The following is a 12,548-nucleotide window of genomic DNA, read 5'->3' on the forward strand; positions in this document are numbered from 1 at the left end:
CCCATGCTCTTAAGTGCTCTAAAACTGTGCCACATGTCACTCAAGGGATCTCTAAATGTTCCACGGATCGTTTAAGTGTTCTGTAACTGTGTCACGGGTTACTTAGGTGATCTGAAAATCTGCCACTTAAATGCTCTGGAGTTGTGCCACTGGTCATTTAAGCGATTTGTAAATATGCAGCTTTTTTTTTTTTTTTTTAAATTGGGTTTGAGTGGTGTGGCAGGCCACATCAGATGATCTGCGGGTCAAGGGTTTACCATATATGGTTTAAATGGTGGGTCGCAATGAATTTTTTTAAAGAAACATTTTGAGTTCTTACCCTTCGATTAGCATTGAAATGAACAGAAATCGATTATAACATCTAAAGATATGTAATATTTTAAAAAATTATTTTTTGCATTAAAAAATTTTTTTTCGTCTGGGGGGGGGGCCCGCACGAGCCCCCATGCCCCCTCCCGCGTATGTTTCTTATCCCACTAATATGCGTTAGGAGGTGGGGAGCAGTAGTAGCGAAATCTTGCTGGCGGGGGGGGGGGGCTAAAAATTTGCTTACGTAAGGGAAGTCGCTCTTGTTATACTAATGGGTATGCCCAAAGAGGACGAACTGTCCACGAAAATGGTAAAATCGCGTCTGATTGTGGTGCAACGTCCCTTATGGGAGTTGCTTGCCCGGTTCGAAATATCCAGTAATAAGGTGGCAAACGACAAATGGAAAATGATTGCAAGTAAACTTTCGCATGAAATATTATTTATTAAATTCAATATAAGGTTAGTCAATTTTAACAGTAGGTTAGTACAACATGGAGACCTCTATTTGACATTAACAGAAAGGTACTGGCTCATCAATTGATGATCATCAACAGTCAAACTTTTATGCTGATCGGACATCCGATGTTGTTAACCACTTCGACGTAGCTTTTCCCCGCAAGTATCAGTGAAGGTCTCTCGGTTGACAGCCGGATCGTTTCGATTAGCACCAGGAGGCGGTTGAGGGCCGGACCACTTTGGTGTCACTTACAATGTGTAGCCTTGACAAGGCCAGCTGCTACGTCTATCATAAGCAACGAAGAATTTTGACTATGAAAATTAATTAATGCTTTCGATTCCGGACCTGCCGGGAAACAAATTCAAATACTGTAAACTATTTCATTTTAACTAATTAACAGCTTATTTTCCCAGCGTAAAGCCAATACGGTAGCAAGACGGTGAACCGTCCTACTAGAGGGCTTCAGTTGAAAAGAACAAACAAAGGATGAACGCAATGTGAGAGACAAAGAGGGAGGAATTTATACTCCTATTTCACAAGAAATTTGGGACCACATGTCCTCGCAAGGCCTTTTCGCCTCAACAAAAATATCGGATTTACATATTCATGCGTCACTATATTATAAACATTACAATTGAATTATTACATTGGAATCTGGCAACATGACACAATCCGGAGAGCTGATCAGACTCTCCCGATTATGTAAACAATACCAACAAGACAATAAGAAATGAAATGTTCCGACGGAGGTCTGCAGCCCCCCACCGAAAACAAGTGAGTACAACACTATATTTTCCGTACAATGAGGCTTGTAACAACTCCCCCGGGCATGGCCCCCTCATCCTAGAGCAGGGCCCCTAGGCTGGGATCTTTTCTGCTCCTCCCCCCGACCACACTTTCACGGGCCACCTTATGATGAATGTATAGCGTGAAAAAGCAAAAAAATGGTGAAAATCGTTCCGGGCCCCAGGGCTGGAGCCTTGTTAGCCCACCCCTTGTGGGGGCCATGCCCCCGGGAGGTTCTTTAATAAAAATAAAAATATTTAACCGGGCAAACCCTTAAGCCTAGCCCAAACTATACATAATCTGGACCAGACCCCTCCACAAAAATAGCGACATCGTCGTCATGAGGGAAATTAATTTATGTGGGACATCAGTAGCCCGACCTCTGGCCCGTTCTCGTTCGACAGCCGAAAGACCCCACCCGCCGACTGCCGAACTAAGCGAACATTCTGGCCCTTACCAGTTTGCCAGCGGGTCCTCGGGTGGTTTCCGGTAACTGAGAGGTCCCTGGGGTCTAAAATAAGAAGGAAATCCCCACATAACAACAAGATCACCATTAACGTAGAAAGATCGGATCCCGATACGTTACAGTGGAAGAGAAGAAGTTACTGCGTGACTATACGCAATGGAATCGCGTGGCTGTGGGCGATAGAGCTCTTTAAAATAACGATATAGAAAAAACTCGCGTACAATCAGGGAGATACTCCAGAAACATTGATAGAAGAATTCGATGCTTTTCCTGTGGTGTTTAAGGACACATAGCCAGAAACTGCCCGTCGAAGAACATTTCCCACCGGGCAGAGATGGTTTCGCAGAACGCGAATCGAGCACTGACTGCCAACGCTTGTAACAAGAAGCCTAGCTGCGATTGGTATCTAGACGGTGCAACGGAGCACATGTGTTCACAAAAATATAAGTTTCTCAACTTGACAACTGTAAAGTCCGAAGTGGAAATAGCTAATTCCGGGAAAATGGAAGTGGTTAAAAAAGGTGATGTTATTTTGAAGCTTGTTAAATCCTATGGGTATAGAAACATCCTATCTAGCCGACGTTCTGTACGTACCAGAACTCGGCGGTAACCCCCTTTCAGTGGGATTCTTCCCATAGGAATGACTGTTTCATTTCAAGGAGGCAAGGCCAGAATGGGGTAGCTGAGAAAATGAATCGCACCCTGTTCGACATAATCAGATGCCTTTTTCTAGACTCGAAAGTCCCAAACAACTTGTCGGCAGATGTCGTTGCTACCGCCTGTTACTTGCGGGATAAATCCCCATCTGAAGCTATCCAGGGAGGTATACCCGAAGAACTTTGGGCCAACTTAAAATTTTTCGTTGCAAAGCATATGCACTGTGCGCACATCAATAAAACTCAAGTAAAGGGAAAGTTAGGAAAGCGCTCACAAGAATGCGTTTTCATTGGATATCCTGAAGGGATCAAGGGATACAAGTTGTGGAACGTAGACGAAGACATATTTTTCGTGAGTAGGAATGTGAGGTTTGATGAAACTATTTTTCCATTTTCCATGTAGTTCGGAAAGAAAATTCACATTCCTCCGTGGGGAATCGAACCACCAATCTTTCACTGTCCGGGCGAGTGTTCTACATTGAACTACAGAGGACAGATATTTTCTTTCCTTAAAGCATATGTATGAATGCTGAACGGGACTGCACATGGACAGTCTCCTAGCTCAGCTAATAGCTCTTACGACATTAGCCCCCAGATGGCGACATATAGAGAGAAACGATGCCACTCTCCGCTGTTCTTACGAAGTACGAAAGCCTGGATATAACCAAGCTTTTCTTTCCGAACTACATCTCTATCTCCGCTTGGTTATCCAGGCTTTCGTACTTCGTATAACTATGTGTCCTTGACGACCTTTACTCCTGCTTTGATCGATTAACCACACATATCTATTCTTGCAATCTGCGATTATTCGTTCCAATTTTTTTAAATCAGAAGGGAAAAAATATTTTGACATATTGGGAAGAGTATTCAATCCAATTTATGTAAATAGGCAGAGACAGACTTCAAAGCCTGGGTAGGGGCATGAAGATGATAGTTATAATTCATATATACGATATACACTAGATCAGTTGGCTTCGCCTTTGTTGCTGGGGGATGTCCCCGTATGAGTCAGGCAAATTTGAACTGAGGTCTCAGTCGCCCGCTCCTGCGATGTGTTAATATAAATGAAATAAATGAGAATTATCAACTTTAATCCGTACCTACGGTCTAGCGTGACTGCAATTTTACTCTGTCGTTTGGGAACAGTGCTTATTTTGGTCTCCCAGTCCCCATAATTTTTAACTAAAAAGAGTAAATTCAGTACCCTTTCTGGTCCAACGCCCAGGGCACGAGACTCCCTAGACTGCCTTAGTTATGACCCTGGGTGTGACAGCACCTTCTGAAGTCCACCATATGTGTGTTCCAATAAAAATACAATGTATCTCAACCAAACATTGCATTCACAGAATCCAATCCGAACCCTTTGACCTTTGAAAACCAAACACACCCCGCTTCCCATCTCATTGAGATATCGAAGCGTTCCTGGAGGATGGGTGTGCCTGGAAATTTTATTAAATATCTTCAGAATAATAAATAAAAATATTACATATAGTTTGCACATATAAATTCACATATAATCAATGTTCGTCAATGGACGCATCATAATATACGGAGGGAGAAATTAAAAATTAACAGTAAAATCTACATCATAATCTTCTGAAAGTTCTTGATTCCATCCGAAGATGAACATTCTGGCGTCCATGCGCTCTAAACAGCGTCCCTTGACACTGTGGTCATAGCTTTGTTGAGGTACATTCTTGAAGAGTCCGTCGGTTCGTAAAATCTCACCGATAATTGTCTCTGGATTAAAATCTTAATTTACAAGTTAATTAGATATTCGTCAGTACGAAATGTCGATAGGCGCAACGTCGCTTAGCTCTCAGTAGATGGGTTTCAGCGACGAGGCCGCAGATCGTATATTCTAGTAGGGTCCAGGCGAAAGCACCTAGTTGGTACATAGTCGTCATCAGCACCTCGTTTACGCTTCGTGCCAACCCATTTGGTATGGATATGATGAAGATTTTTGTCCAGGAATTGGATCAGCTGGCGAAGTCGACCGAAGTTCATTGGGCTCTGAAGTACGCGTCGCTTCCAGCAAAGCTTTCCATTATCCGGAATGTGGCCGAAATGGAACTGTTTAGTGTGCGGGCAGGAACACAGATAATGCTGTAATGTCCCGACTTGACCACAACGACACTTGTCATTGTTGGACTTTTTAAAACGTTCTAAATATACTGGTAACGGACCATGCTCTGTAACCATAATAATCTTTTCGCGCGACCAAATGAAAGGATGCCAGCAAACATGCCGTTGAATTCTATATGCGTCCTTGTTAACGTTACGATCCCACTGTGCTTGCCACTTTCTCAACAGCTCACTCTTTAATTAGTATTTGACGTGGCTGCGTGGCAGTAAGTATTGTTCCTCTGTGGTCGAAATAGTGGCATCCTTGGCCAGACGATCAGCCATCTCATTACCTGTAATTACTGTGTGAGCTTTAACCCATATTATACGAATCGAATGATGGGAGCAAAGTAGCTGTCGTAGCAAAGTAGCTATCCTACGAATATCATGATGTGTTGAGCGGGGATCGCAGATAGCTTGAAGGCAAGAAGCGCTATCTGAATGTATAACCACCGGGGAGCTTTGTTGCGATTCCCAGATGACCGCATTCAAGATTGCATATGCCTCCGCCTGGAATACACTTGCACCCTGCGTCAGACGACTACGACTACGTATGCATATGGCCGTTGCCTCCCCGATCCGAGAGCCGTCAGTGAATATCCGTACTGTCTCGTCGGTGACCAAAGATCCCGTCGAGGAGCCGGTAGAGTTGAACCACATAACCTGTAGAGGCGCGATGCCAACACTTGGATGATGTAGCCACTCCATGTGCTTTTGCTCATATTGGGTTGAACTGACCAGGTGATCATTGATCTGGATGTCCTCCCCGAGATGCAGAACTGCTGTCCGACGTGCTTTATACTCCATGAATAGGCTGAGCGGTGGGTTCCCCGTTATATATAAGAGGAAGGGTCTCTGCGCCACATCCAGTGTATTTCGCATCTGCTGCGTTGGATTTCTATACCACACCGCACATCCATATGGGAGCTGCCTCTGTGCGACCGTTCTATACCGACGTAGACCCCACGTGGGTCCTGCGAGCCTGCGCATCAATTGTAACGTCTCTTGCGTCCTGTTGACCTGCTTAGTTATATGCGTGATGAAGCTGAGATTGTTGTCAATATGTATCCCTAGATACCGTATAGACGGAGACGGCTTGAGCCTGATGCCGTCGATCTCGATGCAGGGACGTGTAACCTTCGGATGCGGCCACAGTAGCTTTGTCTTGTTCACTTCCAACTGGAGATGATTAGAATGAAGCCAATGCGCGAGTCTGTTGAATGTTGCGTTCGCCAGCGGTCCGATGTCCTTGTATTTCTTCGCCGCTATGATGAAAATAAGGTCATCTGCAAACGCCTGCATATAAACTTCGGGGCCCCAGTCAGTTTTCAGTAGTGAATCTAGAACTATGGACCACAATAGAGGTCCGCTGCAGGAACCCTGTGGGCATCCGAACCCACAATACGTGCGCAAAATAAAATTTATAACCGAGATCCGCCATTAGACATTTGGTAAACATGTTGCCCAGATAAATCAAATTCTGGCAGACTTGAAATGTTGATTCAATGGGCCAAAGGGTGAATTCAGATCCCAACCGGTCCAGCACATCCCCCTGGAGTATTACGGGACATTCCACTTGAAAGCAGGACGTACGGTCTCTGGTGAATATAAGAGAAATTAATATTTTGCAAAGCAAGCACACTTCGAGTAACACCAATCATTTTTGACTTCCGGCGTCCTGATTCTATCCAATTCAGCAAGTTGCCTCCAATCCCAATCTTGTGCTAACTCTTCGAGAGTTCACCATGTTGGACCCGATCGAATGCCTTCTGGAAATCAAGGTAAACAACATCTACATTTTTTGCCCTTACCCAAACAGTTGATTTATTCTAATTAATTTTAATGCCCATGAAACGGATTTGACTATTAGTTTTTGTTCATGTCAAAAGGCTTTTGACCCTCCATAAAAGTGATTAAATTTCTTTTCTGATTTTACAAAAAAAATTTTACTTTCCATAGTAGTCTGTAATGCGATCCAGAGTGTGTTTGAGTTGCATAAAATAGATTTCATTGAAAAATTCAAATGCAAAATTTGCAAACAAATTTATTGTTGTCAAAAGACTTTTCAGCACTACTGTGTACTCAAATACACAAAAAGAACAATCATCTGGAAAACTACAAAAAAAAACCATGTGTGTGTGTGAGCACACTATCTCCATTAACACTCTTTAAGTATCCAACTACCTTACTAAGCAATTTTTTATAAAATTGTTATAAATTGTGTTTTAAAAAATAAATATTTTTTATAAAAGTGATTATTTTATTGAAAGTGTCTCAAAAAACTGTGAAAAAAATAACTAATTTTGGACCTCCTTTGTCATTTCTAGGTCCAAACTCCATTAACTTTTGAGGAAAATTAATGTAATATTCGAAATACGATTGCATAAAAATTCTATGACAAAACGATTTATTTACATAGTACATTCAGCAAACAAATGATGCAGGTTGTGAACCAAAATTCAAAGGACTGTGTGGTATTTTCATAAGTTACACCGAAAATCTGTTGACGTATGTGTGAACTTTTTTGAAATTCCATTTTGCATATTGTGTATCAAACAATGTAATGAAACAAATACGTATGTTTAGACCTTAGATTTGTTCATAACCTTAACGATGTGTGGCAGATTATTTTACCAAAATTTCGTAATCATTAAATTAATAGACTTTTAGAAATCTTGTTTCAAACTCAAATAATGTCAAAAATACCATCCTTCATAAAACTCATTCAAAGTTTTTATTCATAGGCCAGGATTACGCTATAAAACTTTGATAAAATCCCTTTTATAAAACTTGAAAAATCCAGCCATTAAAGCTTATAGATTACATTCGAGCAAATGCAACCAATAATAGTGGGATTTTTTAAATTTCATAAAAGAACGTAAAAAAAAACCCTTTTATAGTGTAATCCTGGCCGGATTACTTGATGCAAAACCATGAGTGTATTTTTGGTTCAAAGAATCATACAAATAAGATAAGGTCTGTTTTGGAATCGAAAAGGCTTTTATAAAAAAGGAAATATACAGGGTGCCAAGGTAACAGAGCGTATGGTATTTTATCAATGAACTGTTGACCATACAGGCATACTTTCAATTAGAAAAAGCATCCAAATGTCATGAAGTGCTCAGATTGTCATTTATGTTGCAAGGGGTTATGTGGATATGGGAATAAAAATGTCTACTCTTTATATGAACACCCTGTGCTAAACAACCGAATTACAAAGTTTTTGCTTTGTCTTGTCTCTTCTGAGGCCAACAAAAAAAAATTCCAGCTGATATATTCAATTTGAAAAATGGAAGAAAGTTGGAGGGGGGGGGGAAGCATTAAATGCGGGTTAAATGGTTTACCTATATGTTACTCACTGTTTTCCCTCAACTTTCCTCCGTATTTCGAATATTTTAGTAAACTTTAGAACATGGAATTTTTTTCTTGGCATCAAGAGGGCAAGGGTAACGACTTTCTAATTTGGTTTTGGGGCATATACGGGAACCGAATAAAAAGTCTTTTTTTATAGTTTATTACCTATGTACAACCCCTTGCAACATGAGTTCCACATCTCAGTATACAACGTGCCTGAGACATATCATGTTATTTTGATACTTTTTCCTAATTGGACGTATCTCTAGAATCAATGGTTCGCTAGTAAAATGTCATAATGCCAGCACCCTGTTTACCTATATGCCCTATACATATAATTTTTTTCTTATTGGACTTTCTCATTGATTTTTTCATGTATGTGTACTTAATCTCACTCCCCTCTTTATCACCTGAAAGAGGTGCAGCTTCTTCCACTGCAATATCTTGCTAAGACCAAGTCTTGACAAATCGCAAAAAATCTAAGCACCAGAGCAATTTTTAGGAGCCAAACATTTTTTCCAAGAAAAATAGGTTCATAGACATGTTCCATGTTCATACATATGCAGATATATGTTCAAAAAATTGTATCTAGTTGTCAGACTTGAATTCAAAAACGAAAACAGAGAAGAATTTTGACACCAACAACAATGCTTTGGTCGCCATGGCGACCAGGAATTTGTCAAGTCTTGGTTAGAATATACTGTCATACTAAGTTATGTGCTTGACACTATCGATTTCATTTGAACTACCATCAGAATGAATCAACTTGTGCTTTTTCAGATGAGAACTGGTTGGAAACTTATGGTAACAAAAATCACATTCATATGGCTTCTCTTCCGCGTGGCTTCTTCTGTGCATATTCAAACTGCTACTATAAGAAAATGTTTTATGACAGATACCACACTCATAAGGCTTCTCTCTAGTGTGGACTCTTTTGTGAGAATTCAAATTGCCTATTCGAGAAAATTTTTTACCACAGTTTTCACACTCGTATGGTTTCTCCCCAGTGTGAACTCTCCTGTGTCTGTAAAAACTACTACGGGTAGAAAATAATTTATTACAGATATCACACTTGTGTGGTTTCTCTCCAGTATGGACCATGTTATGCACTTTTAAACTGTTTACCCGAGAAAATGTTTTACCACAAATTTCACACTCGTGTGGCTTCTCCCCAGTGTGAACTCTTTTGTGTGATTTCAAATCACGTAATTGAAAGTATGTTTTACTACAGATATCACATTCATGCGGCTTCTCTCCAGTATGGAGCCTGTAGTGTAATTTTAAAGAGAAAAGTTGAGAAAATTTTTTGCAACAGATTTCGCACTGGTGTGGCTTCTCTCCTGTGTGGACTCTTTTGTGTAAATTTAAAGTGTGTGCTCGAGAAAATTTTTTACTACAGATTTCACACTCATAAGGCTTCTCTCTAGTATGGACCTCGTGGTGCGATTTTAAATTGCTAAGTCGAGAAAATTTTTTACCACAGATTTCACACTCATGTGGCTTCTCTCCACCACTGTGAACGTTTTTGTGCCTGTTTAAATCACCTATTACAGGGAATGCTTTACCACAGATATCACATTTATGTGGCTTCTCCCCAGTGTGGACTTTTTTGTGCGTGTTTAAATTGCTGCTGTTAGAAAATGTTTTATGACAGATGGAACATTCAAATGGCTTTTCCCCAGTATGTACTCTTTTGTGAATGTTTAAATGGTTAATGCGAGTAAATGTTTTATTGCATATTTCACACTTATGTGGCTGCTCTCCTGTGTGGACTCTTTTGTGCATATTTAAATTGTTGCAGCTAGAAAATGTTTTGCTACAAATACCACAAAATGCTATAATTGCCTACAAGAGAAAATGTTTTACCACAGATTTCACACTCGTGTGACTTTTCTCCAGTGTGGACTGTTTGGTGTTGGTAAAAACTATAAAAGTCAGAAAATGTTTCATCACTTATATGGCTTTCTCTAATATGGGCACCATTTAACTATTTAAATTGCCTACTAGAAAAAATATTTTAACCACAGAATTCACAATTGTGTGCAGCTTGTCTTGGGTGTGAACTCTTTTGCATCAGTTCAAATCGCTGATGTCAAAAAATGTATTGTATGGCTTCCCTCATGTGTGGAAAATTTTGTGTATATTTATATTTTTCACAAAACAATTCTTTCCGCAAAATTCACACTCATGAAAACTTCCACAGCGTTAATTTTTGTGTACTTGTTTTAAGCGTTGATGTGAAGTTATTCCACAGATGTAGCTTCTTTTTGTGTAGATTCAAAAATTGCTGATTTCTGAAAATGTTTCGTCACAGATATCACACAGATGCATGTTTTCTCCGGTATGGACATTTCAGTCTGTTCTCCTTAAAGACACTAGTCTAAATCATTCCCTTTCATCAATGTTCTTCTTTAGCACTGGCAGTCGTGCAAATTTTCTTCAGTTTCAAATTTGATCAGAAGCTATAAATTCTGTCAAAATCGGTGTAAAACTGACATTTTTATCATCCACATCATCTTTATTATATAATCTTGCCTGATGGTTTACCCGTACTGTCTTAAAGATGTATCTGAACAGAGAACAGGCAACCAAATCTGTTACAGTTTCTGCAATTCTTCTGAGAAGTCAGATGTTTTTCAAACAATTTTCTCAGCATATCCTCTTGTAGAACTTTGGCTGTTTTTTCTTGTAGATTTTGATGGGAATCTTTGATTATCTACAAAAGAAAAAAGTATCATCATCAACAAATTCTAAATCTATCGTAATCAAGGTTGGCAAGGTTTAGGGCAATTGGGTAAAACCCTTGGAATTTAGATCATTCCCGAAAAAAAAGAGAGTACAAGCCGTTTCTCCAAGACTTCATATTTTTGTTTACAAAATCCCAGAACACTCTGGTAGTAATTTAATTTTTTTTCAAATTTTTCATTTAATTCTCTGTTGTATGGCATTTCTTAATCTGTTCTAGATGGTATATATATATATATATATATTTTTTTTTTTCAAATCATTCATAGTGTAAGAATTCACTATATATATTTATCACTATTAAAATTACTGTTAATTAAACTTAACTACTTACACCGCAGTCGAGAAAGAACACATTCGAACATTTAGAAGTCTTGACTCTCTCTCTCTCTTTGCCAGTGATACACATGTACATAAATATATATTTCCAGCATTCAGCGATAATTGTAGATGGCTAACGCCATCTGCTGGTTGTTGTTTGCTATGTGATAATATCACTACAGAGTATCCCCCTAGTAAGTAGGGCGAATGATGCATGAAATTACTGTGTAATATATACCCATATTAGAGTAACGTGAAATACAGTTTTTTTTGGATTGGTAAGATGATTCACATTATGTGAAGCTAAAAAAAATATATATAAATATATATACTAAGCATTGTATATATCAAAAAAATTAAGTACAGAGCAAAAAACTTCTTGTTAATACCAAACTAAAAGATTTTAATGAATTAATTTACGGCGCATTTGCATGCGTTAAGTGATTAAGTAGTAGTAATAGTAAGCAATTCACTAAATTTTAAGTTGTCAAGTATTTCAAAATGTATCCAGACGATAATGACTGTTTACACAGGTTTAGTTGATAAGTGATAATTAAATAAAATAAAGACAATTGTATTTTTTCGGTTAAATAGACCTGTGCGCATGCACCAATGGACGTAACCTGTCACTCTTGGAGACATCCTTTGGCTCTCTCTTGCGGGGGAGGGTTTGGTATTTCGATCTCAAGCGTGAACCTGTTTATGCTCCATTGTCTCCCACCATTTCGATAGAAATCCGCTGAAATATAGGATGGTGAAGTGGCCAGAGGACACAATCTTCAATTTTGTTGAAGAAAATCTTCACCGTGAATGTTTGTTGAACTATAGAAATGAAAACTACCACTGAATAAAACCATTTCACACAAAAAATACTAACTTTATCATGTTACGTGTTTGTGTTTTCTCAGTGTGGTACATCATATGTTCTGTCATGTGCGTATCCACATTTCTTTCTCCATTCTGCACAATAAAAGAAGCAGGCAGAAAGAAAGAAAACAAAACAAAAATGAATATTGGCAAAAGCGTGGCACGTGAACAGTGCTTAACGCATGGATCCAACCGGGTGCTTCTTGGGAAGGGGGCCCTCGCAAAAATGTGATCAGGTTGAAATTTTCGAGAATTCACCAGGTAAGGCCTGAGAAAAATCACTTGGCATGCGGCCTATGATGCTCTTGAGACAGCCCTATATATGACACATTTGACTCCTCCAGAAGCAGTTGGCCAATCAAATACAAATACAACAAGCAAAATGCTCAACGAGGTGGCTGAGAAAAAGATGCCCATAACAGATATGGATCTTATATATTTCAAAAATACAGTAACCCAAATA

The 12,548-nt window shown here is 39.3% G+C and overlaps 2 protein-coding genes across 2 annotated transcripts; both read right to left on the reverse strand.

The window, feature by feature from the left end:
- Positions 1-4,999: 4,999 nt before the first annotated feature.
- LOC149065144 (uncharacterized) lies at positions 5,000-6,100 on the reverse strand. Its single transcript, XM_089254303.1, has one exon. It carries the CDS (start codon positions 6,098-6,100, stop codon positions 5,000-5,002), a length of 1,101 nt encoding a protein of 366 aa, XP_089110429.1.
- Positions 6,101-8,676: 2,576 nt separating this feature from the next.
- LOC149065145 (uncharacterized) lies at positions 8,677-10,054 on the reverse strand. The gene has a single exon (XM_089254365.1). It carries the CDS (start codon positions 9,935-9,937, stop codon positions 8,861-8,863), a length of 1,077 nt encoding a protein of 358 aa, XP_089110491.1. The 5' UTR covers positions 9,938-10,054; the 3' UTR covers positions 8,677-8,860.
- Between the last annotated feature and the right edge of the window lie 2,494 nt (positions 10,055-12,548).

The sequence above is a fragment of the Pholcus phalangioides genome, unplaced genomic scaffold (assembly GCF_987345545.1).
Source record: "Pholcus phalangioides strain wild (caught in Gottingen) unplaced genomic scaffold, Ppha-v1.0 ptg000041l_1, whole genome shotgun sequence".
NCBI lineage: Eukaryota > Metazoa > Arthropoda > Arachnida > Araneae > Pholcidae > Pholcus > Pholcus phalangioides.